The 26339-nt window shown below is 53.6% G+C and overlaps 1 protein-coding gene across 1 annotated transcript in view; it reads right to left on the bottom strand.

The window, feature by feature from the left end:
• Nucleotides 1–13611: 13611 nt before the first annotated feature.
• WNT4 (Wnt family member 4) overlaps nt 13612–26339 on the bottom strand; it is a 33955-nt gene continuing 21227 nt past the window's right edge. The window contains exons 3-5 of the mRNA XM_019668815.1: nt 17620–17751; nt 17390–17532; nt 13612–16674 (exon numbers count right to left, since the gene is read on the bottom strand). Coding sequence (XP_019524360.1) covers nt 16207–16674; nt 17390–17532; nt 17620–17751 — 743 coding nt within the window. The 3' untranslated portion in view covers nt 13612–16206. The remainder of the gene's footprint in view (nt 16675–17389; nt 17533–17619; nt 17752–26339) is intronic.

The following is a 26339-nucleotide window of genomic DNA, read 5'->3' as shown; positions in this document are numbered from 1 at the left end:
TTTCACTGAAGGGACGCACTTCACAACTAGCTTCTCTTTGGCTTATCTGAATTGCCAGCATCATTACTCTTGCGTTTTGGGGCCATGTTAAGTAAAATAAGGGTTATGTGAGCACAACCACTGCGATACCATGACAGTTGACCTGGTAACCCAGATGGCTAGTAGGTGACTAACAGGCAGGGAGCGTATGCAGCACAGGTCCACTTGACAAAGGGATGATTAGGTCCAGGGTGGGACAGGGCGCGATTTCATCACGCTACTCAGAACAGCGTGTAATTTAAGACTTATGAATTGTTCATTTCTGGGATTTTCCATTTGATGTTTTCAGACTGTGGTTGACCACGGGTCACTGAAACTGCAGAAAGTGAAACTGCGGATAAAGGGGGGACGACTGTGTAAAGCTCCCGTCTTAGATGCCAGTCCATTCTATGACCAGCCTTTCCTTAGTCCATAGGGATCCTGAACCCTGGGAAATGGAGTGGGACTAAATGGAGTCCTGTTTTTTTGCATTCTGGTGTTTGATGTTATCCCTTCATTTCTTCTCTGGATTGGGAGTTGGAGACCCAGGTTCTAGTTGGGGTACCAGAATTTCCTTGGACAAGTTGTTGTACGTCTTCGGGTCTCAGTTTCCCCATGGGTAGGTAAAATAGTTTTCTGTTCCTTCTTGGTTTGTGTCTTTTTAGCAGTAGATCTTGGTTTTTTTCCCCCGAAATAAAACAGGACCTCATTATAGAAAGAGAAAAGTTATCATGAAACAACTGCTGTGATTGAAACAAGCCCAGCATTTTTTTGCTGCCCCATGTGGACACACACTCTGTCCACCCCCATGGGACCTCTGGGGCTCTGCCAAGAGATGCGCACACCATGGGTGCAGGATCATCTCTACAGCTCTAAGAATGTTTTGCTATTCACAGGTAATTGATAAGACTCTATAAAACCTATGTATTAAATATACAAGTAGACTATTGAGTCTTCAAGAAGAATTAGGTTTTCATTGATACATATGAAAGGCTCTAAAGTTTGGTTGCAGTGTCCAGTAAAGACTGACTTGATTTTTGCTTGTAGGAAAAATGTGGTTTCTCAACAGAGGCAGACACTGTATTTCCCTATCTTACGGATCACTTTTTTCTGGGAATACCAGTAGGATCCAAGCAATAATATAATTCAGAAGTGAAACTATCTCCTTATAGGTATCGCTCTCATAAATATCTTGGCATTCTCCATTACAGTTTATATAAAATAGAACATTTGCTGTGGTTATTTGTGTTTCGGGAATCATTCTAGTGCCAGTTCCATATAGAACTTCTTTAATTTTAAAGACAAACAGTATTGAATAATAGAATCTCACATATTTTGGAGCAGAGGGGTCTACATTTGAATTATACTCGTCAGTAACTAGCTGTGTTTGAACAAACTGCTTTAGTTTTTCAGTCTTGATTTGCACATCTGTAAATTGAGTCAATAATACCTGTTAATCTTTTGCAGAATTGTCATAAGGATTAGGGATAATGGCTCTTCAACCCTCAGTGAACATTCAGTCAGACAAAAGGACAAAGATTGATCTGCTAGGGAATTCTCATAGAAGGGCATCCAATTTTATAATGTTAGTGGGTTCAAAACGGTGCACCAACCAATGTGATTTACCCTTGCTGAGGCGTTTATTCATTTCAGGGAATACTTGTTTATATTTTGTCCATTTTGCAAGAGGCAGTATAGAGTAATGATTAAGAACATGGACTCTAGACCCAGACTGCCTGGGTTTGAATCTTGGCTCTACTGTTTACCTGATGAATGGTTTTGGGTAAGTTATTTAACTTTGATTTTTTTTCCCTTGGAATAATAATAATGCCTACCTGCATAGGAGGTTTTTAATTACCATATTTCCCCATGTATAAGACGCTCCCATGTATAAGATGCATCTTAATTTTGGGGCCCGAAATTTGAAAAAAAAAGTATTACATGAAGTTATTGAACACAAGTTTTATGCATCATAAAATTCATGTAACTCCTCATCACTGTCAAAACTCCCAACCATTAGCTTGTCCTCATCTGTGTCTGATGACGAATCACTGTCTTCATATATTGCCTCGTCCTCAGTGGGAAATGCAAGTAAAAAAACCACTACAACCACTGTATAAGACGCATCCAGTTTTTAGACCCCAAATTTTTCGAAAAAGGGTGCGTCTTATACATGGGGAAATACAGTAGGTGACAAATACCTGTTCAGTCCTGTAGAAAGAGAAAAGTTAGGGCACACAGTTGCAGAGAGGGTGTGGTAGTATGGTACCAGTGATGCAGCTAAAACTTTAGCAAGTGGCTAGTCAGACTCCAATAGTGTATTAATACTTTCTGGTTGTAGACGTCTTTTCTGCCTCATTTAAGTGTGCTGTTTGTTTTTTAAACAGTTCAGTATTAGTGAGCACAGGTTTTCTGGGAGGGTCTTATATACCTAGACGAGATCTAAGGTTATTGTTAGCCTCCCTTTTTACACATGGAGAAGGGAGGGTACTTTATCAAAGTGTCACACAGCACATTTAGTGGCAGAACCAACCTGGATCCTACACGCAGTCCAGGACTTGTCCCTGTTACAAAACATAGGATACTCCCTTACTCAAAAGACTGGATGAGCAATTCTTGCTAGTGAAGAGTAGCAAAACTTAGTATTTAATACATTATAGGCATATAGGAAATATACAGACGTGAGGGAGTGTTTTCAGAGGTGTGGGCCATCAGACTCTACCTAAGTGCTTGGAAGACTGAAAGTGAGGGGAATAATCAGAGAGGTGGGGCTGTCAGGTAGGACTTCTCAGAGACTATAGAGTTTTTGAGCCAGGGCTCATAGGAGAGGGTGTGTTCTTGATGTCTTGTCCACTGGACCTGGCTCGTGGAATGTTACCCCAAATGATACACATGCCATTTTTATAGCAGTAGTGGAAGCTTATTCATAACCATTTTACACGAAATTGGCTCAGAGCAACTAAGTAACTTGCCCAGGACGAAGCTTCAAAATGATGAAACCACGATTCAGCTCCAGATCAGTCTGATGCCAAAGCCAGCCTGTTTCCCACAGTGTAGGCTGCCCCCCAGAGTATGAATGAGCATTCTCAGAGGGGGGGAGCTCAAGCTGGAGCTGCACCTGGGGAGAAGGGGACCAGGGGGTGGAGGCAGGCTGCACCTGCCCTGTGTTTCTTTCCTGGAGTCAGTGGGTATGTAGATGTCTGCAGTTTGGGTTCCTTAAGGAGGAAGAGGTTGCTCAGGCCACGGAGCAGAGTTATTCAGGTGGTCTTTCATGGGACTGGTCTTCATACCAGTTTGAGTTGGTATTAGTGCCGGCACTAACAATGATAGATGACTTCATCTGCTAAAAAGACAACTTTAAGGAAGGGTCTTTAGAGGTTATTTAGACCAGTTCTCTCGCTTTTTTGGTGGGGGCGTATGCAACAGTTTTACTGAGAGATAATTCACATGCCGTAGAGTTCCATTTAGGGGTTTTTATATGTTCACTGAGTTGTGCTATTATGACCATGAAATTAGAACAGTTTCTTTACCTCAGGAAGAATCCCTGTACCCTTCAGCTCTTACCTCCTAAACCCTCCTCCCCTGCCCCCAATCCCTGCATCCCTCAGCAACCACTCATCTATTTTCTGTTTTTATATATATTTGCCTATTCTGGGTATTTCATATAAATGGAATCATATAATGTGTGCTCTTTTGTGTTTGGCTTCTTTCACTTAACGTACTGTTTTCAAGGTTCACCCATATTTGAGCATGTATCAGGACTTCATTCTTTTTTATGACTATACCACATTTTGTCTGATTCGTTCATCAGTTGATGGACTCTTGAAGTTCTTTCACCCTTGGCTGTTATGCATAGTGTTCCTATGAATATTTGTGTACACATTTCGTGTGGCCTCTCAGTTTTCTGCTGGAGAAATTGATTGGGGGGGATTGGCCCAATTCCCAGTGCTGGGCCTGGTGTATCTTGGGGCTGGGAGAGGCTCTGGTCCCCCCTGCTTGACCAGGGTGTTAGCTAACTATGAGGAGCTAGGAACATGTAGGGCTTTATGGAAGAATTTAGGTGATCTTTAGTTTTGGGGACTTCTATTCTTTCAGGAGATAAAATGGCATGAGGAGACTTGGGTATTACATTTTCCACTGACCTCAAGTGCAACCCTGGTCAAGTGACGTTACTCTAAGCTTTGGTTTTCCTGTTTGAAAATGGAATTAATATTCACCTTGTGGTGATATGAAGACTAGCAGTAACGTAGGTAAAGCACCCAGCATAATGCCTGGCTGTCTAAGTGGTACCATTATTTAGGAAGGTATTGGAGGGGCTGAGGAAAATGGCCCTGAGGTGGACCTGTAATGCTCCAGAGGAGCCACTAGATGGCAGAGAAACAGCAAGAAAAGTCTGGTTGGCTGTGCACCTGGCACTTAGCAAGGTTTCTTGCGTTTCTGCCTTTCTCATTGCGCCTGGGAAGAGAGCACAGACTCTCACATCGCTGGGTAAAGAGCCCACGCCCACAGTGTCTTGTCACCCATTCCTGCAGCCTGTAGTTGCTATTCTGAGAACCCTTACTACCCTCCGCAGAGCCAATGATACTGCTTCCCACTTCTCAAGTAACAATATCTTTCAGTTAACCTTCAGCCAAGCATCAGTCTTCATTCTTTATGGTTTTTTTAATTGGATCATGAACCAAGCCTTGGTGCAGACTCTGTCTTTGGGGAGCTTGCAGACTAATAAGACATCCTCTGTTACAGACAGATACATTCTATCCCTGTAAGCAGCAGCATTAAATTTGGGTTGCCAGGGGAGAGTGGAATGTCCATGTGGGGATGGGATTGGAGGGCATTGGCTTATTCCAGGGCTGCAGAGAAGGTTTGGGTTGGGTGGAATGTGGCAAGCAGAGAGCTCCTCTTAAGGGTATACACTGGGCCTGTTAGACCAGATGACCTCTGCATTCCCTTACAGCTCTGGGCCTAGAATGGGTAAATAAGGGGAACTTTTAGTTTTTTCGGGGTCATTGAGACAGATTTCCTTGGTTTCTCCCAGCCACCTTTTACTCCCAAGGAGGGAAGTTGTATATATAATGGAGTTGAGGCCCCAAATTTGCCAAGACCACGAGTAGAGGATGGAAAAAGCAGGGAGTTAGGGGCAGATTGATGGGCTCCTGGGGCTGGAAGTAGCCTTGAAAGACCATGTGGGTCATATCCTTGCCTATGGGCAGGTGGATGACTGAATTAGGGGGAAGCTACACCTCTAGTGCTCAGGCCCCATAGCCCAGCTGAGAGGGCCTTGGGCAGGCCTGAGGCTTAAACAGACCCTGGCCATTGCTCAGCAGGCCCGGCCCTTCAGTTTGTTTGCAGCCACTTGGCTCTGGTCTCACATGGTCTGATGTTCTGTTTCTGTCGTCTTTTCGTAACCTGTCTGTGAGCCTCTCCTTGTATCCAGCATGGTTTTGAGCATATAGTGAGTTCAGATGTTGGAACAGCGGAAAGGCAGGGAGAAGAGGCAGAGTCAGGAATGCCAAAGAAACCAATGGGAAAAACCACACGTGGGTCATAATACCCTGGATTTATAAAGCTGCTGATAAAATGCTTTCACAGTCATCCTCAGGAGAGCCTGCGGGGCAAGTAGAACAGGTGATTATTTCACAAATGAGAAAACTGGCTTCGAGGTGAGCTCCTGTAAAACTGCGCAGGTTGTACCAGTCTTTGGGTTCTGAGTCCAGTGCTGCCTCTACTTGGGCACCTTACTGCTGTGTGGACGGTACTCTTTTCCCACGCAGGGGGTTCTGTGGTTAGGGAAGCTAGGACTGGCGTTCTGCTGATGCACGGAGTGGGTAAGGTTCATCTTCGGCACCTCTCGTGCCCGTTTTCCCTCCGTGAAGCCACATGCCCTGGGGACAGGTTGTTGCTCACACGTGGTCAGACCGAGATGGGTGACTCACGGGGGACCAGGCTGGCAACTGCTGCTATGGTGTCCAGAGGAGGGAGTCTGGTTTGCTTTCCTCATATGGATTTTTCCCTTTAGATGTTAAAGAGTAAACCACCCACTTTTGGGAGCGAGAAGTTGGCCGTTAGGAAAGAAGCATGAACGTGGGGGGAGTTACAGGGTGACTGTGGTAAGTTGCAGGCTCGGGAGTGAAGCAGGTCCAGGTTTCAAACCACCTGTGCCATCGAATAGCTGTGACTTTGGATAAGTCCACTAACCTCTCAGCTTCAGTCTCGTCCCTAAAACTGATGGCAGGGCTGGTGAGAATGGGCGATGCTGCTGCCTCCCGAGTGAGTGTCCCGCCTTCTGCTTACCCGCAGTCTCCTGTGTGCTGCCACCGGTGGACCCTTGATTGCCCTCTGCTCTGTGAGCCAAGAGCAGGAATCCCAGGCCGGGTTCTTGGGAAGCTCACCCCAGGGGCTATAGAATCTGATGCATTTGTACTTTCCCAGGAGAAGGGGGAGGATATCTTTAAACTTCTTGCTGGCTGCTGGGCCCTGGGACAAAGGGGAGACAAGCCCCAGGGCTGAGACAATCATGTCTTTATTATCTCAGATGTCTTAGGCCTGTCCCCCGCCTGGAGATATATGGCCGGGAAGGCTAGCTCCATGGCCTCGGCGCGATTCCAGGTCCTAGGAATGTCTGGCTGTTTTATAGCAAACAGAATCACGCACAACAGCCCAGCATCCAGGCATCTCCACCCCAGCAAGCTCTTTCTCTCCGCCAACTTGTAAAACAGTGGGACCTACAGCAGTGTGACACAGCCCCGTGCCTCTTGGGGTCCCAGCAGCCTGGCACAGGGCAGTGATCCTAGGCAATGGCGAACCCATCCAGGGCCCTGGGCACAGGGCCAGCAGCATGGGCCAAGACATAATCCAGGGGCCATCTTTCAGACCAGGCCCTGCTCTCACTTGTAAGCTGTGGGCTGCCCTGATTCTAGCCCGTTTCTCTCCTGTTTGACCCCTTGGGAGCAGCTGCAGGGAGCCGCTAAGAAAGCTTGTTTACAGATGCACTTGGCCCAGGACGGGGAGGCCAGCAGCGATGAGTCCTTGAGCTCCAGCTTCCAGCTGCTCCCAGGTGCTGGGGAGCCTTCCACTCTGGGCCCCAAAGAAACGAGTCCACACTGTTGTCTTTGGCCGAGGTTTCAGGAACTCGGAGATGAGACCAGGAGGCTGTGGGTCAGATGGCTGTCCAGGGCATCATTTATAACACAGCCATGTGGGCTGGCCCTCCAGGGAGGCCCCGCGTAGGGGTGAGGCGTGGTGGACCCACACTGAGGCTTTTCTCGGGGGCCTGGGAAGGAGTGGGGTCCTGCAATCCAGGGACAGCAGTAGATGGAGATGGTTTAATCCTCTCCCCTGACTCCTTTATTCTGAAGGACCAGCCCGAGAGCTGCAGCATTTTAGAGCTTTCCAGGGTTTGAGCCCCCTCCTGTGCTGCCTGCCCTTTGTCAGGCTGGCAATCTACCTTGTGCCTATCTAGTGCTCAGCAGATGGCCGCACTGCTTTTTTTTTTTTAAAGTGCATGCCTCAGTTCATTTGACATTTATTCAATGCTTCCTGAGCCCCCGCCCTCCCCCCGCCCCATTCCCGTAAAGTAGAAGATCCAGACCCCATCCCGAAAGAGCTCGCAGTCCGAGGGGGAGGCTGTGAATGTGGAAACAATAGTGTGTGTGGCACAATGTGGCATGGACTTCAGGGGAGGCACAGGTCTCTAAAAGGGGCACCCACCCATCTTTCTGTAAAGTGTGTCCTCTGCCCAGCTGAAGCTTGGGGAGCCCACCCTGAAACATCTGGCTCAGTGAGTCTCCGGATCAGAGGTGAGGGGGTGGCGGCAGACACATTCTCTAATGTTAACAGCCGTAGCAATAACTGCTAATGGCTGAGCACCAGCTGTGTGACAGCAACATGCTAAGTGCTCTACGTGCTTTATCTTTACGATAGCTCAATTTATAACCGAGGAAACAGGTTAAAGGACTTACCCAAGGTACACAGCTACGATGTGGAAGAACTGGGGATATTTGACTCCAGAACGTTTAACTGCCAGACTCCCCTCCGGGGGACGTACCAGAATAGGCAGTGGACGAATGGTGTATGTAATTTGAAATGCTTATTTTAGTCACGAGATTTATTTTGAAATGGTAGAACTAACAAAGCAGGGGTTTCTCTCAAAGGCAGGGGGCAGAGGTTAAAGGTTGAGAACCTCTTTTCAGCTAATGAGCTGATGCCTGTGCTGGGTGAGCTGGACAGAGCTCTGCCCCTTGAGGGCAAGCTGGAGGGAAGTCACCTGCCTTCCCTGCACTACGCTGGGGTCCTCTTATCGAACTGAAGCTTGCTGCAGTTGAAAAGGGGCACCTGAGCAGCTTGGGGACCAGGAATCATGCCATATTGAAAGTACCCTAGGGTTGAGGGTGTTGGGGTAGTGTGTATGGGGTACCAGCACCAAACGAGTGGCAGTGGTAACCTGCCAGGTGGGAAGGGGAGAATGTAAGTCCCAGGTCAGAAGTGAAGGGGATGGGACAGGGAACTATTTACTGGACACCTGCCTGCATCATGGTTCAGTTCCCACAGTAGTGGCCTTGGAGATGGCGCAGATGGGGCAGCTGAGACCTAGGGGCTAACTTATCTGAGGTCACCCAGCTAGTGAGAGGCCTCGAAGAGGTTCGATCCCAGCTCTGTGTGACTTCAGCTCTCAGGCTCCTGCCAGCACGCTGTGCCTCATCTTTTGAGGAACGAGTCTGAAATCCCCTCTCCTCATCCCCCTCGCTGAGTGATCAAGCTGCCCTCTCTCTCAGCCTCCCAGTTTCCCAGCTGAAGCGGCCTGAATTCCTAGCAGCAGCCCTGAGTTCTCTTGGTCACTTCTCTGGATCCACTCTAGCTCCGCGATGAATCAAAGGGGCAGCAGCTCGCCCTGTCTGGGCTGCGATAACCATCAGCCATTCCTGAAGCTTCCCAGGTGGCTCCAGCCGCTATTCAAGGAGGGGATGAGGAGGAGGCCCAGGCTGCAGGAGGTGCTGGGAGGAGCCGGGAAGAGGAGTGGGGAGACTCCCAGGAGAAGAGAGACCAGCAAGTGCTAGTTTCACCTGCACCTGATGGGACCAGGAGCCTAAAATGCCATCCCCACGCCCCCTGCGCACACTTGTCCTCACACCGGAAGAGCCAGACTGCTGGCTGCTGACCATCAACGTCCCTTACAGTCCTTCCCAGTCCACAGAGCGCTTCGCCATTCAGCGGTTTACTGGGTCTTCCTACAGCCATAGTGCTGGGGGTGGGGAGGCTGTATAGAATAGAGGCTTTCGAGTTGGAATCGGGTCTGGTCCTGGCTCTGCCATTATCTTCATCTCTCTTTTACAGATGAGATTTAGAGGGCACTAAATTCAGATTCCACAGGCTGCCAGCAGTGGAGCTAGATTGAGACCCCAGGCTTCCTGATGTTTAGGAGGAGGTACGGGAGAAGAGCGTGTACAGGGCTCTGGTTAGGTGCTGTCAAGTTCTGCTCAGGGGTCTGCTGGTTTCTGTTCTCATGGTCTGGTGGTTTTCCTTCAGTTTCCTAGTAAAAGATCTTTTTGGAAAAATACCTCCCTTGTTGGCTGAACTTCAGGGGAAAGGACTCATCTGCTCATCTGTACCTTGGTCCAGGCTAGGTATTCTAGAGCCAGGTGTGGGAGCATCCCAGAGGGAGCTCACACTGGGTTGTCAATCCCTTCCTGCTGTGGGCAGGATACTGACTGCCTATCTGGCAGGCTTGGAACTGGACCTAAAGTCTGCCAAACCTGCCAGGGCAGGAGGTTTTGGTCAGGGCTGCTGTTTCCAGCTGTGGCTTTGTCAGCCCTAGCAGTGTGACTCCAGCCTTCCTCAGCCTCTGCCCTAGAGAGGGCTGTCTGGAGTAATGTATAGGTCCCCTGCAAAGTGACAGAGTTGAGCTTAGCCCAGCCAGAGACAGATAATGCTGCTTTGTGGGGTGGAGGTGGGCTCAAGGCTCTGAGGCCCTTTGGCCCAGGAAACATCAAAGGTAGGTGTAGGCCAGCAGTGGACTGAGGGAAAATAGGTGTGTGCGACTGAGGAGGGCCCAGGTGACATACACATACTTGGCACCATAGGCAAGTCTCTGCTGTGAGCCTTGGTCTCCTTATCTGTAAAGGGGGGATAGCTACATCATAACACCTGTCTGTCGGCTGTTTTATCCAACAGGAAATAGTCATGCTCCGTTATTTGCCTGTGACCATGATGTAGGAGAACGCTGGCAGGTGGTATGTAGTGCAGGCCTGACCCCACAGTTGGTAGGTGCTCGGTAAATGGCAGTGATGTGGCATATTGCCGAGCAGCAGTTTCCTGAGGGGCCTGACCCATTCAGGGAGGCCACGCCACTTTTCCCAGTAGAAGCTTCAAGGTGGCTGTAGTTCCTGACGTTGCCGCAAAGTCCATAGGTATCCGGGTAGGTGAGGAACCACACTGAGGGTAGAGGGTTTGGCTCATCAAGGAGATGCTCCTGGTTGAGGGCTGACGAAGGTGGAATTGGGATGGAATCAGGAAGCGGGGGTGCAGGAGTAGGGTTGTGTCTGGAGCCTGGGCTCCCCAGTGGTGGCCGTGTCGTCCCGAGGAGCCACTTCCTGGGCCAGGGGCCAGTCTGTGCCGAAGTTTGTTCTGACTCCCTCCTGCCTCTCTTGGTGCCATCTCCCCCATTTATCAATCTCTGGGCCTCGGTTTGTTTCTTCTCCTGGGTTCCCCCTTTGCCTGCTCAGTTGTGGGGTCCTACCCCACAGCCTTTGCAAGTCTGGGGCAGGTGGTTGCTGATGGGACTAGAGTCTGGCCCTGCTCCAAGGTCATACATGGTCTGTTCCCTCGCTAGACTGTGAGCCCCTTGAGGGCAGGGTCTGAATGACCTCCAGGCTCTCATGTTCAGCACGGAGCCTGTAATCCTTGGGTCCTGACCAGAGGGCCCAGCCCCTCCTGGCCGTGATGGTCGGGCTGGCCGAAGCAGCACAAGCCTGAGCTGGCCCTTCTCCCTCACAGGTGGCGTGGGAGGGGTGGGGGTCGGTGCTGAATCAGAGTACATGGCTCCTTGTGTCCGGCTTCCTCTTCCTGGCTGGCCCAAGGCTTGGGAACAGTGGCTGCCTTTCTGGGGCAGCCAGGGCGCCTGGCCAGAGTTTGCTCTGTCGGGCATGGTCAGCTCTTCAGCAAGCCTCGGTCCTCCTCTTAACCTAGAGAAGGCCCCGGGTTATTGGTGTTGTTCTTGGCGGACCACCGGGCCCCTCAGCAAACAGGGAGGCGAGTGTGCACCCGGCCTGGGCCTGTTTGTGTTGGCCTCGCCAGGCGGGGGATTAGCTCAGCTGGGCTGCTAATTGCCTCCGAAGTGCCGGCCGGGATGCTGACAAGGGCTGGGCCTCTAGGCCCCTCCTTCCCAGCAGGCACTGTGCCAGGCTAGGGGCCCTGGCCCAGAAGGGCCCCTTCTCTCCCCTGTCAGCGCCTGCTTGGCCTAGACCCTTGAGATGCGGGCAGGGGGTCACTAGGGCTGGCGGCTCAGGAAGGAGTGGGGGTAGATGCCTATGAAGTCATCGCCTGGGCCAGGCCAGGCCACACTCTCCCCCTCCCCCACACCCCTTAGACATCCCCTCACACCCCCCTTCTCCTGAAGCTCAGCACTTTCTCCTCTTACTAGGAAGCTGCTGGGCTCCTCTGCCCAGATGCCCTCCGGGTCCTCAGTGCCTTTCTCTCTGTCTTCCTGTGTCTGTCCTCCCACCCTCTGCTTTCTCCTCGCTCTGTTCCTCAGCCTATCTTAGCTCCTCTCAGTTGCCTGGATCCTAAACTTCGTTTTACACCCTCCGTGTGTTCTGGCCCTTCCTTGGCCCAAGCTCCACCTGAAACCTTGCCTCTGGTCTCCCCAGACTTCCCTCGGACCACTGGCAGTCAGGAAGGGGCTGAGAAGGTCTACTTCATCACGTTTTCACACCCTGCCGAGACCTCAGGCCTGCGCTGAGGGAGCTGTCGAGGGTGGATCTGGACACAGCCTCTCTGTGAGCGTGAGCTGACCCACCCAGCCTAGGAGTCCTGAAAGCCTTCCATCGTCACAGGCAGAGCCCCTGGGCCCCACTGCACACGCTTCCTCCAGCTGACACTCCCAGCTCCACTCCTGACTGGCTCCCTGTCCTCGCTCTGCTGCTTGCCCACGTTGGACCAGGTGCAGTGTCTCCTGCTGCTCCTTAGGGACAGCTTTGTCAGTGCCTTGTTGGCTGCTGCCTGGGTATTTCGACCCCTGGGATTCTCTGTCTGTCTCCTGCCTGGGGATCTCTGCCCCGAGACATCTGCCTGCTTTTCATCTCTGGGATGAGGCCAGAGGAGGACCCCGGTCTTGGGGTACCTACCTGCCTGCAGCCCCTAACCTATCCCACACTGTCTCTGCTTTCTTCCTTGTTCTATCTGCCTTTCTGGCCCCCTCAGTCAATCTTTCAACTACTTGAACTGCATCCAAGACTCCTGAAAAGGGAATAATACCAATATTTATAATAATAGCTGCCATTTGTTGAGCTTTATGTTTGTTATATTTAACATCCCCCAAGAAATAGGTTCTATTATTATTTAGCCCCATTTGAAGTTGGGGCGAGAGGAGCAGCACCATATTATGAATGAAGAAAAGGAGTCCCAGAGAGGGACAGTGAGTTGTCCAAGGTTCCACATAGTGAAGGGATTCCAGCCCAGGTCTGTCTGATTGCAAAGCCTGGGTCCTTTTCGCAATTCTAGGAAAAAGGTTGGAAATGGACACCTTCACCTCTTCATTCCGCCATCTTGGACTCCATTACCAGTCTTTTCTCTGCCTTTGATCCTGATTTGAGGATGAGGTGTCCTTTTCTATCCGCCCATAGTCTAGACCCCACCCCCTCCTGCGATTCCCCTCCCCAGTCCTTCAAATCCGTGTGTACACCTGCTGTCCTGAAAGCACCTTGCATCAGCCCTTTTATATCCCACTAAACTTTTGGAAGGCCCGGCGCATAGCAGCCTGTGTCCAGGCTGGTGTGGATTTGCTGCAGTGGGGGAGGAGGATGGGGAGATACGCCATGGCCCCCTTGGGGAGGATGAGGACTTTAGCCCACTAGACTGAGGTTCCAGAGAAGCCACCTTGGATCTCCCCATCTGATGGGACTTGACTTATATGGAGTGTTCCATCCAGACACCTCATTCTGACGGGGCTTCAATCCTGGAGTTTACTTCGAGCCACAGGCCTTGAATTCCTCTGTCCTTGGGCACCAGGTTCTTTTCCGGTTGTCTCCTACCTCCTCAGTTGTCACCTACCTCTTCAGACCCTCCTCTGTCATTGTATTTGTCCCTCCTCTCCACCTCAACCCTCAAGAAGGGTTCTGAGGCCTTGGCTCAGGCCAAGGTTCACATAGCTGATGACGGCTCAGTGAAATGCAGATGTGACCTCTGTGTTAAAGGTGAATTCCAGACAGCGTGCTGGACAGGTGGGTCCTTTCCTCGCGGCCATCAGGCCAGTTGTTCAGAAGGAAAGCGGGCAAAGAAAGTCCCTATAGCTAGTGTTTGCTACTATTTTCTGCGTTTCTCACATCCTTCCTCAAGTCTCTCTTCTCCCTCTTCTACAAAGCACTCACTGCCACAATTGCAAGATAAAGAAATAATCGTTTTATTGTGCATCAGACTATTTCATGGGGATGTCACAACGGCAAGGAGCCTAGTATAAAAATTGGAGGATGGAGTGAGGCAGCAGAGGGGGCAGCAGCATCTAGAGCTGGGGCCTATCCAGCCCGAGGCCTCGGAGGACATCGCCTTTGCCTGTGGCAAGACCAGTGGAGAAGGTTTGGGGCAGGACTCGGACCCTCCGGCCAGCGTCCAGAGTGGGTGGGCTAAGTCGGGCCTGTACTGGTTCTTCCTCTTTCTTTGGGACAGTGTGGAGGAGGACGTGTTCAAGGAAGCTCTGTTTTCCTGCGGCTGTGGATCCCTTGGCCTTTGGGGTGCTGGTGGTGGTGGTGGTAGGGCTGGGCAGAGGTTTCTAGAATCTGATCTGCTTCAGCGAGGTTATACCCTTGAGAACCCCAGGAGGATCAGCTTTGAGGAGCCCCCTGGCAGGCGGAAAGGCGAAGCCTATGAACGAGCATGTCTTACTGAGGGCCGTGTCCTTAACACCAGCATCCAGCCTGGATCTACTGTTCCCTTGGCTCTGGAGACAGGACTTGAGGGTGGGGGAGAGTGGCTCAGCCCTGTCTCTGGAGGCAGAGGGGTCTCCACTGCTTCCTTCGTCTGGGTCTGGCCTCTGCCAGTGAGGGATCGTACTTCCGTTGGCGCTGAGCGGACAGCTGAGCAGAGCCCGCCAGAGGAGCAGTGAGCCCAGCTGGGCAGCTGCAGGGACACTCAGTCGGCTCAGCTTTCATCCACATCGGAGCCTGCCTGCCCCAAGATTATCCCCACAGTCGAATGTGGCTCCCGCATCTCACTTGGTTTTGGCCTTCTTGGGTGGACATTGAGCAGAGAGCTTGGCTGGAGGCCAAGGGTGTTGACCTTCTCTTCGCGAGGGAGCCAACACCAGGAGGCACCGCAAGGCGAGGAGAGCTGCTCTAGGCCGGCGCCTGGATTCGGAATCTGGGACTTTGAATTCAGACGCTGAGCCCTGGAGCTAAGAGCTCGGGGTCTGAGAACCTCCAGTGGAGATCCCAGAGCTCAAGACCTCAAACCAGGAGGCCTAGACCTCCAGTGTGGGGGCAGCCTGGAGACTGGGCTGACAGCAAGCTCCTCCCGGGGCTGGGAGCCCACCCTAGAAGCACTTGGGTCAGGCCAGACCTTGCTGTGTGCTTGTCCGGCTCACAGAAGTTTAGGCTGGACTCCCGACAGTCTGGCTGGTACGCAGGGCCAGGCCCGAGGTGCTGGTGCTGACTCCAGCACCCACGGGACCCGGGGGCAGGGGTGCCTCAGCTGCTGAGACCTCTCTTCATCAGCCTTCCAGCTGTCCACCTTGTCCCTCAGAGCTGCTCTGCCCTCAGGAACCACGTGGGCTCCAGCCCAGCCTGCAGTCTGTGCCTCCGGCTGCCTCACGGCCCCTCTCCTTCTAGCCAGAGCCCCCTCCCCAAGGCTCAGACCCAAGGAGACCTGCAGTTTCTGGGCCTTTGGGTGCAGGAGCCCAGGAGGAGCCTTGGCTGGAGGGTTCCTGTGGTGGTTGTGCCCCTGCATCTAGCTCGCTCTGGGACCCGGCTGGCGTGGCCCTCTCTGCTGTAAAATGGGCACAAAAGCATCACTGTCTTGTCCATTACCCAGTGAGATGGCCCCACACAGGGCCTAGAACATAGTATTTGCTCAATAAATTTGGTTGTGTGAAGTAACGGTTGGGAGAGGGCTTTCTCACAGAGCCCTTTCCTCGGGGCGGTGTGTGTGTGTGTGTGTGTGTGTGTGTGTGTGTGTGTGTGTGAGTGAGAGATCCATTCTTAGTTTCAGGAGCAGCACTGAGGAGGAGACTCCCACGGGGCCTCACTGCAGAGGCCCAGCTGCGATCTCTGATCCAGGATGACAGCCTATACTCCTGCCCAGGAGGGAGCAGGGTGGGGGGTTTCCCTCTATGAGCGGGTGGCCAGGCAGGCTGGGCTCTGGGCTGGAACTATAGCCTTCTCTTGCCTTCATCTCACCTGCTCTTCCTGCCTGGAGGGTCCCACAGAAATCGAACCTCCAGCTGCTCATGGAGGGCCGACATTCACCCTTTGCCCTTGACCTGGTGTCTGCCCATTCCCTTCTCGGGGGCGGCTTGAGAAGACAAGGCTACTGGGCTGAAGCTGCCACAGGTTCGTGTGTATGTGTGGGGGTGCAGCTTCCATCAAAACGGCAGCGATTCTCCCCCACCCCTTTCTCTCGATGGCAGGGTCAGTAGGCGTGGTGCTGTAACACTCCTGTTACCCACTTGAAGTCTACAAGTAGAAAAACGGATATAGATAGCAACTGAGTGGTCAGCAGCAGCCACACGTGGACAGCCAGAAGCACGAGCAAAGTCCCTTTGGTCAGTGGCAGCCACGAAGGCCCAGGCTTCAGCGAGGCCCCAGTTGGTGCCTTGGGGGGGGGGGTCACCTGCCTGGTTTCAGTAATAAATAACGTGAGGACCCAAAAACCAAACCAAAACAAAAAATATAACCAGTATCTTTTGGGGTAGGTGGTGGGGGACTGTTTAAATTATCGGCCTTCCCCGGGCCACTGGGTGGTTGCTGGGCGCAGGCAGGGCGGCAGTCACCGGCACGTGTGCAGCTCCACCAGCCGCTGGCACTGCCGGCACTTGACGAAGCAGCACCAGTGGAATTTGCAGCTGCAGCGCTCAGCCAGCTCCACCTGTGCCGTGTGGAAGCCGCGGCCGCAGCACAGCAGCTCACAGCCGTCGATGGCCTTGGACGTCTTGTTGCACGTGCGGCCCCTCGTGCCCAGCACGCCGCTGCGCATGTCCTGCTCGCAGAAGTCCGGGCTGGGCTCTAAGTACACCAGGTCCTCATCTGTGTGCGGCTTGAACTGCGCATTGCGCGGCACCAGCGCCCTGGAGGAGCCCACACGGCGCGGCTCCACCTCGGTGGCGCCATCAAACTTCTCCTTCAGCGCGTGGCCCACCTGGCGGAAGGGCGGCACGGCTCGCCAGCATGTCTTTACCTCGCAGGAGCCTGACACCCCGTGGCACTTGCACTCCACCCGCATGTGTGTCAGGATGGCCTGCAGGGGACAGGGAACAACAGATATCAGGGGAGGCTGGGGAGGGGCCGCTGGGGGGGCAGGCAGCGGGGGCGTGGGTGGTGTTGGGGGAGCCACAGACTCAGAGAAGTAGGTACTACTGTGCTTCCTCTGTATTGAGCACCTGCTGTATATCGTGGTAGGCGGGTAAGCTGTGTTGGGGACGGTTGAAGATGTCCCTGCCCTGGGGGCACTTGCAGTTGATGGTGGAGAGACATTTTAAAGGGCAGGATCGTATGAAACGGGGAGTGACATGTGGCATGATGGGGAAGAACGCGGCTGCATTGAATGTGCACAGCAGCCTTGAAGAGCAGGTGTTAGAAGTCAGGTGGTTTCCTAGTTAAGCACATGATCTTTGTGGTGACACATGGAGAAGGGTTCAAATGCTGGCTCTGCTACTTATTAGGGGTATGTGTGAGACAAACGGATGGAGACACATGTACATCAATATGCGTGGGCGAGGTGGTGGTGGGGCTTTTGCGTGCTGTGCGGGGGTGGGGCACTCACACTTCTGTGACACCCGCTCTCATCGACTGCTTTATCCTGCTGCCCTGTACCCCACTGGCTGACAGGTGCCTGGTGCTGGTGAGAGCCTGGACCCTATTTTCCGAGTAGCGTGTGGATGAGAGAGTGTTCGAGGGCCCTTGCTGAGCCCGCCCCTGCCCTGGTGGTAGTGGTGGCAGAAGTGCCACGTTACCTTCCTGCCGGCCTCGTTGTTGTGAAGGTTCATGAGAGCCCGGCTGGATGAGGCCCCCTTGCTTCTCTCCCGCACGTCCACGAACGACTGTGAGAAGGCCACGCCGTAGGCGATGTTGTCCGAGCATCCTGACCACTGGAAACCTGGGGCGCGGTGAACAGAGGGGGCCACGGGTGAGCAAGGGCCAGGCCTCTGCCCTTCCACTCCCACCTCCCACCTCCTGCACTTACCCTGTGGGCTGACCCCATGTACTGTCCGGTCACAGCCACACTTTTCTAGCTCCCCACTGCTGCACGCTCGTGTCACCGCAAAGGCCACACCTGCTGAAGAGATGGCGTACACGAAGGCCGCCTCCCGAGTCCCTGTGGGAGGCAGAGGGAGGGCAGGGCTGGGTCCCAGCGCTCATCCCCAACCCTCCTTTTCAGAGGGGGAGGGCTATGTGGGACCTGGATGATGGAGGACCATGGAGAGAGCAGGGCAAGCGAACTCCTGTGGGCCAGGAGTGACACCGTGCTGGCGCTTGTTGTCACCACATGGAGGCTAAAGACACTTCCCACATGCCAGCCACTGCTCTAGTCTGTACATGTGCTGAGTATTTCATTCTGACAGCGCCCGTGACGTCAGTACTGTTATCCCCATTCTACAGAGAGGCTACTCTACTTGTCCCTGGTCACAGAGCACGTGGCTGAGCAGGCTGGCAGTCCAGCTTCAGCGCTCTCAGCTACTGTTGGGGACTGTTCTCACAACCCCTCCCCGGGGGTTAGCGATATTCACGCCATCTTTAGGAGACAGGCTCCGAGAGGTGAATTGACTTCCCAAGGCGTCCTAGCGGTGAAGTGGCAGGGCTGGACTGCCAGCCCAGGTCTGGCTTTCTCTCAACACCAGTGTTTTCTGTGTGTCCATTCCCCAGCTAGCCCCCCTGGGCTCTGAGGGGTCCCCTACGTTAGGATCCTGCCCCAGCCCTTCCTGCTTATTTCCTTGTCCCTTTTTAGAGTAAATCATAATCACAATGGCCCCTACTGTTTACCACAACCATTGCTGAGGAGGGCATGCCCTCTGCCACCGGGAGCCTTGACCTGTGCCCATTTCACAGATGCCGTGGTACAGGTTTGGGGAGGGGAAGTGATTTGGTCCTAGTCCGCCAGCTAGGAAATGATAGAGCCAGGACTCCAACACAGGTCTGTCGGTCTCTGCCTGTTCTTTCCCTTCTTCCATGGCTGCTCAGTGGTTCTATTTTGGTGCCTGCCCTCGTCCCCTTCCTGAATGGGTGTTTTTATCCTCCTAGGAACTGTGCCTCAGGGGGTGTAGCTTCTGTGGAGCCTCTTTCTGGGGGTGTGGGTCCGGGGAGTGAGGTTAGTGTGTGTGTGTGTGTGTGTGTGTGTGTGTGGTGCATGTGTGCATGGCTGGCTGGGAGTGTGACCAGACAGGCCCTGCTCCTCTCCTGGGCCCTGTGAGGGCCTCTGTGTGCCCGTGACTGTCCTTCTGTCTCTTGCTGGAGTGTCGGTGTCCGCAGGAGTGGAGGGGGCAGGTTTTGGCCCCGTGGTTGGCAATTACCTCTGCGACACCCAGGCCTGTGCTCTCGGCTGCCCTGGGGAGCAGTCTCCGTGGTCAGACAGAAACAATCACCTCCTCTGTGCCCGTGTCTGTGGACAGGCAGCAGAAAAAGCTGAGCTCTGGGGTGGGGGCAGCCCAGGCCCCTGATGGCTCAGGACGCCCTGTTCTGGGTTCGGCCCTGGAGCTGGGGATACTGCCCACCACCCACTCTCCGCTGCCCACCATTTGCCCTGGCCTGGCCACTCTGGGCCAGTTTCAGGGGGCTTGGCTGGGGCCACGGGGGCCTCGACAGCCTGAGATGGAATCTTCTCCAAGTTAATCGAGGTTAATAGCAGGATCATGTTGGTTGGTTTTGTGCTGTGGCCGCCCAAAGAGAGACGACTTTAGTTTCTGGTATTTCTGGTATTTCCAGGCCTGAACCAGCACAATTCTTTGCCCCAAAGACCAAGGGGGAAGGGAAAACGGGAGATAGGGCCATGGGCCCCAGCTCTTGGCCTGGCATGGTCCTTTCTTCCCTGCTTCTCCAGGCTATCAGGCAGCCCTGGCCCACCCCAAGCTCTGGCCTCACCTCCCCCTCGAGTGCTTGTGGCTCTGGGGTGCAGGCTGTCCTGCGAGGTTGCTCAGGGAGACCCCTGACTCCAGGTCCCCCTTGCCCTGGCCTCAGGAATAAGGATGCTTTGGTTTTCTCAGCTTGGGACTGGGCCTGAAGAAAGGAATATAATAATAAAAAGAACTATAGCTTATAGAGCACTTACTCTGTGCTGGTTACTGTCTAAGCGCTTTACATCATTTATATACTCTTCACAACAACCCTGTGAAGTAGAGACTTTTAGTCATTTTACAGATGAGGAAACTGAGGCACTGAGTGGTGAAGCACCTTGGCCCACAATCCCCAGCCGGGAAGTGGGACAACCAAAATTTGAACTCAGGCAGCCGGGCTCCAGAGCTTTCGTCCTTGACATCATCCTGCCTCACGGAGCCCAGGGCCCCCGGGAATATACCTGCAGACCATCTGTTCCCATCAAGTGTGTGAAGCCAAGAAGGACTTCCTTAGGTCTATCCTAAATCTCACGTGCTGTTGGAGAAGCCCATTTCCTTTAGTGGGTCCTTTACTAGGGGATGGTGAGTAGCTGGCCTCTGCACTCAGCACAGGAGGCCCCAGAAGGCCTGGAGAATATGGCCAAGCCACCGTGCCCCTAAAGCTGATAGCAGTGGCTCTTCCAGCCATTTCTAACTGGCTCTGGGTCGCAGCCCTTTGACTCCAGTGCTGTGGCCCCTCCAGGCTCCTCCTCGCTGCCTTGGTGCCCAGGCTGGAGCCGTGCTCACTAGTGTGGTACCTGGCAGAGACTGCTGAGACAGAAAAAGGATTGTGCGCCTGTGAGTGTAGCAGAAGGGAGTTCCCCAGCGACATGGTAGATAACTGCTCCCTGGTCAGGGGTTTGCCTGCTCCAGCTGCAGGAGGAAGACAGTCCTGGCTTTGTTTTCCTGGGACAGCAAAGCCGGCTGAGAGTAAGGCAGGACTCTCTCTAAGGTGCCAGCAACCTTCTGCCTTTTCCATAAAGCCGCCTGCCCATCCCACACCCAACTCCTTTCTTCCTGCTTTTTCTCCTTCTCAGGGCACCTCCTTCCCCAGCTCCACTGGTCTCGCTCCTGTGTGTCCTCTGAGTCCCGCCTCAATGCCATCTTTTCCAGGTGCTAAGGCTGCCTGGGGCTGGGCATTCAGTGCTGTCCTGTGGGTCCAGCAATAGCCCCCCTTTCTGAGAATGCTGGGGCTCCTGCATAGGCCGCCTGAGGCTCATGACAACCTCAGCAACCAGCTCTCTCCAGCTCTGCTCTATGGAGGAAAAAGCGAGGCTCAGTGGCTCATCTGGGGTCCCTCAGCCAGTCCGTGGCTAAGAGGGATCTGGAACAAGGCCTGTCTGACTCAAGGCCTATGCGCTTCTGAGCACATCACGTGCGAAGTGTCTCCCAGATGCTGGAAGGAAGGACATTCGAGCAGGAAGGAGTGTTTGGAGGAGAACCAGCTGAGGCTGAGTTGGGCTGAAAAGGAAGCCAATGGGCATGGTGATCCTCTGGGCACCAGGCGGGTGTCCCGGTGGAAGTGCCATTCCCAGCATAACTCACATGTTTCCAAAGCAGACTCAGCGGGAGTCCTAAGGAGGTGGGGGCAGAACAGGCACTGGTCTCTGAGAAAGACATTATTCCCCATCCTCTCCCCATCCCTGCTCCCAGCCTGCCTTTCCAGTGTCCTTTGCACTCTTATTTGCAAAAGCTCACCTTTTCTTGAAACCACCTCCAGGAAGCCTCTTTGGATTTAAGAGATGGTGTAGGATAGGACAGAGGGAAGGAGAGTAAAGGCTTTGGAGCTGGACAAAGCCGTGTCAATTAGGCATGACCTTCTTCTCTGAGCTTCAATTTCCCAACTCAAACATGGGGAAAATCCGGCTGCCCCAGTGGGCCAGACCCCAGCACTTTTGCATCCCCCGCACTCCCCCTGAAGGATTTGCTTTCACTGGCCTGCCTGCCCCTCACAGTCAGAATCAGGCCGTAGACTGTTTTATCTTCTAAGTGTCTTGTGTGTTCCACCGGCCTCTGCAGTCAGACTGGAAGCACCTGAGGCCAGGCTGTCCCTCATAATTCTCTTCTGGCCCCCAGGACCCAGCACAGAGCAGGCCTCTCACAGCTACTTGGAGATGGGTGGATGTTGAGAAAGAGTGCGATGCTCACCAGGCAGGCCTGAGATCTGCCACTTCCTAGATGTGTGATTTCAGCCTCCTTGTCCATGGAATGGGGCTGGCAATAGTACTGACCTCATTAGGTGGTTCTGGAAATCTAATGAGGTCAAATATGGAACGTGCTCAGTCTAGTCCCTGGCCACACAGTAGGCAACAGAAACATAGTAGCTATTGTGAGTTATTGCACGGTGATTAATGCCATTTTATCCATTTGCTAACAAATACCCGTCCAGTGCGCTGACCATGTCTTTACCATTTGGACTAAAAGCATCCTTTGGGCAGAGACTCTTTCTCCCTTTTGCTGCCTCACCAAATGTTTATTGATCACCTGCTGTGAGCTAGGCCATATGCTAACGCCCTAGGGATACCCAGGGAGTTTGTCCTCAAGGAACTCTCAGTGGCAGAGTGTCTCTGGGATAACTCCCCCCCCTGCCCCCCCATAAGTTATCTGATGGTACAAAACGCAGGCCTAAGAGGTCCTCAGAAGGAAGGCATGGTCTCACCCTCATTGGGTCTAATGTGATGCCAATATTGAGGACAAAGATGAGAAAACAGGTTTTAGTGAGTCATTTACTTCTTAAATCCAGCCCCATGTTACAGTCAGTAAGGTGTCCTAGGAGATGTCCGACGTGCGGGGAGTGGAGCTGGGCCCAGCTTTGAAGCCTCACTTTGCTACGGCCAGTGCACCAGATCCCCCCCGACAGTGGCAGACGGAGCCTGCAGGGGCCTTAGGGCTCATGGAGGTCCCTTTCTCAGGACAGGAACTTGATCAAGGTCACGGAGCGAGATGCAGAGAGGCAGGGGGAGGCCCGGTGTTGTCCATGGATGGAGGGAAACAGAACTGAGAGGGGTCTGCACTACCTTTGCTGCCTCTCTCGTCCTGCTCAGGCCAGCCCCTTCTGAGGCCTGGGTGCTTCCTGCTCACGGCCACCTCTGACCCTTGCCAGACTCTATGGCCTCTCCCTCCCATCCTCAAACCCTGTTCATTCATTCAACAAAAATTTATCCGTGCCCTACTACGTGCAGGTGCTACTCTAGACATTAGGATCAAGCAGTGACTAAAATGCAGAGGCCATCATGCCTGGCCCTTAACACTTGCTCAGCCAAGAGCTGCCTCCTGCCCCCATCCCTCGCTGCCCCAGACACCAACTTTACTGACTTTCTGGTACATTTTCAGCCTAGAGAACACAGTTTGGCCCTAACTTACACACTGTCCTCATTGGTCACCATTATTTCAGTGTGTGTCCTCTGGGTCCCGCCTCAATGCCTCAGTAGGCCAGAAACAGGTGGCCTCCACTTCTTGGAGGTGGGGGGATTATCGAGTCAGAGGCTGGGAGACCTCGGGCAATGCTGGTGGTAAGAGAGCTGCCCCCCTCTTGGGGCATCTCTGTGGGAGTCAGCTAAGCCCTTCAGAGGCATTGTCTCTGAACCCTGATGGGAGTCCCTGGGATTGTCCCCAGGGAGCAGGACGCTGGGGCCAGAGGAGGAAAGACCCTTGCCCAAGATCTCAGAGCCGAGAATCGGCAGGTCCGGAGCTGGGTGTGTTACCACCCTTCCTGCTGGCCAAGCCCCTTTCTCAGCTGTGAAATGGGGCCAATACTACACATTCGCAGAGTTTGTCATCAGGGTGATCTGACGGGACAGCACACAGGAGGCCCTTGACAAATGAGGTTCCTGGCTCTGGGGGAGATCTGTTAGCTTGGGCCTCTTCTGTGTGTGAGGTCATGACCCCAGCCAGGCAGCTCATGAATGCGGGTTCTGGCCAAGCCCCCCAAAGCTAGGAGAGGCCTGCCCAGACTGGCTGCTGCTGCTGCCACGGCCACCCCAAATGACAGCAGCTGGTGACAATGGACAGCTCTTCAGGGTTTACACTAAGTCCTGCCACGAATGACGTCACTGAATCTTCCTGACAACCCTATGAGGTAAGTGCACCTGCCCGTGTCACTGACAGGTGAGGACACCGCGGCTTGGAGGAGTGAAGTCACTCACTCAAGGTCACGCTTGCCCCTGCTCCCCCTCCAGCTGCCTCACGAACCCCTGCACCTTCAGAGAGCAGCACTTTGGCCTCCGGATGGACAAGTCCCTTCTCTTCTTGCTCAGAGGAGACAAGTTCAGACTTTTTCAAGAGGAATTTTACTAGGGAAGAAAATAAGAAATCCCGAAGTGAAGAGATGGATGGATGGAAGATCTCAGACTCCTCCAAACATGACTGCCCAGTATCGCGGGCCTGGGGGAGGGCACCTTGACTCAGCCCAGAGGACACTGGACACTTGACCCTGCCACTCTGACTGCAGCCTGGAGCAGGTTCCAGCCAAGCCCAGTAAGACTCTCAGTGTCTTCCCAAACTTCCTGCGTCCAGGCTGGGCCCCACTTCTTACACACAGGTGAGGAAGGCACTTCTCACTGGCTTCAGGCCAGCACTGACCCAGGCCTGCCTTTCTTTACCCCTCCCAGTCCTGGCCCTGCCTTGCTTCCTATCATTGGAAGACATCCATGGACTGTCTCCTCTATGCCAGGCTCTGCCACATGCTGGGAATCAGGTAAATACGATGTCACCCGGGTTTAAGGATAGCAGAGTCGGGTGGGGGAAACAGGCATCACAGTTCAGTCTAACAGGTGTCCTGAAAGCCACGTGAACACCCACGGGTTACAACAGATAAATATGTGCGTGTGTGTATCGAGAGAGAGAGAGAAATTGATACGGCAAATAGGTTAAAATGTGAATCTAGGTCAAGAGTATATGGCAACTCCTTGTACTATTTTTGCAACTTTTCTGTAAGCTTGAAATGACTTCAAAACAAAAAAATTACCAAAAAAGAGGGAAAACCCCAGCATGGACAAAGAGCTTCGGAGCCCAGAGGAAAAAGCAAACCGCCTTCTTGTGGGAGCTGGGAAGACCGTGGAGGGGGGACCTGGTGAGCTGGCAGAGGAAGAGGGTTGGGTATTTGGGGTTGAGGATGCAGCACACGCACAGACATGGGGGGGTGAGAGGGCTTCACGTGAAACCCACCCGTCCATCCAAAACACGGAACGCCTAACGTGTGTGAGGGGATCCCGTGCTCAGGGTCTGTTGTTTGAGCCTAGTGTCTGGCCCCCAGCAGTGGCACCATTATCTTGGGAGATCCTCCACTAGCAGGCCCCTCGCTGGGTCTCTGCTTCTTCCCTGGGGCAGCAACGTTCAGCAATGCCAAGCATGAGCGTGCCTTTTTGGCCTCTGCCAGCTCCCAGGAGAATGGCTTCCAAATTTCTATCACAGTTGGTTTCCAACAGGATCCAAATGGTTTGCCACAAGCCCGGCAGCCCCAGCCGTCCAGGACCACAGGTGCCAAGACAAAGGTTGGCCCAGGCAATGCCTTCCTGCTGCCCGAGCAAGTCAAAGGGCCCCGTCGACTGTTGGTGGCTCGGGAGTGTCAGTTTCATACCCAGGAAGGAGAAAAAGAGGCAGCTGGTTTAGAGCACTTCCTCGAGGGCCGTGGCTTGACCTGGTGACCTCTCAAGGAGCTTCCGAGTTACATGGAACGTTCTCTGTTCCCCGGCCTACCTTCCTTTGGCTTAATGCCTTCTCAGATTTCTGGTCTCAGCGGAGGGCTTACCTTCTAGAGAAAGCTTTCTCTGAGCCCCAGCCATGGCCAGGGGAGGGGTCCACCCTTGTGCTCCCAAGATTCCTCTGTCCCCTCTATCACAGTGTTTTCTCATCGTGGGTCAGAGCAAGACCCTGGAGCTGGGTGCCTGGGCTCGAGTCCTGGCCCTGCTGCTCTCTTGTTCTGTGACCTGGACAAGTGGTTAACCTCTGTGTGTGCCTCAGTTTCTTCTTATGTAACATGGAAGCCTATCTCAGAGGGCCAGATGCATTAAAATCCTTTGAACAGTGTCTGGTCCCTAGCTAGTGCTATCGGGGTGCAAGCCACTGCCCCCACTGAGCTGTGGTTGTTGACTGAGAGCCCGGGAGGACAGAGCTGGTGCTGCTTGTCCCTGGGTCTCAGGACTGGGTCTGGTGAAGCTGTCAATTTGATTCATCAAAGGCACACACGAATGAAATGGGCTCACGTCCAAGGCTGGGTGCTGAGGGCGGGGAGTCTGGAGCCCAGGTCTGAATTCTGACCGTGATGCACACCCTCTGCGGAGCCTGGGCACCTCCGTCCCTTCCCCTGTCTGAGCCTGGCCTTCTTCCTCTCTAACACGGGATGGTAGCTCCAGGACTGAAGACGCTGCACACTGTAAGGTGCTGCGCAGCACAAACAGCAGCAGCCTTCTCTGATGGCCCTCCTACCCGAACTCCCCGCTGCCTGGATCACGTCCGTCTCAGTGTCTCCACCCTGCAGCCTCATGCCCTCGCTGGATTGGGGTGCTGTTTTTGCTTGATAAATGACCGAATAGTCCGGTCACTCACGAGCGTGGATACCACACCCCAGGACACAGTGGTCTCTTCTGGGGTCCCTTGGCCAAGGGCCCACACCCTGGCACCACTGGACCCCGCCCCCAGGATCCCCACGAGCCCCTCCCTCACCTTGCGTCACCACTTTGCCAAAGACAGGCAGCGAGTCGAGCGTGGAGCAGTTCCAGCGCCGGTTCCGGAACTGGTACTGGTCGTGTCAGAGGCTGGGAGACCTCGGGCAATGCTGGTGGTAAGAGAGCTGCCCCCCTCTTGGGGCATCTCTGTG

This window comes from Hipposideros armiger, unplaced genomic scaffold (assembly GCF_001890085.2).
Source record: "Hipposideros armiger isolate ML-2016 unplaced genomic scaffold, ASM189008v1 scaffold_540, whole genome shotgun sequence".
Lineage (NCBI taxonomy): Eukaryota > Metazoa > Chordata > Mammalia > Chiroptera > Hipposideridae > Hipposideros > Hipposideros armiger.
This window is presented reverse-complemented; position numbering and strand designations above follow the sequence as displayed.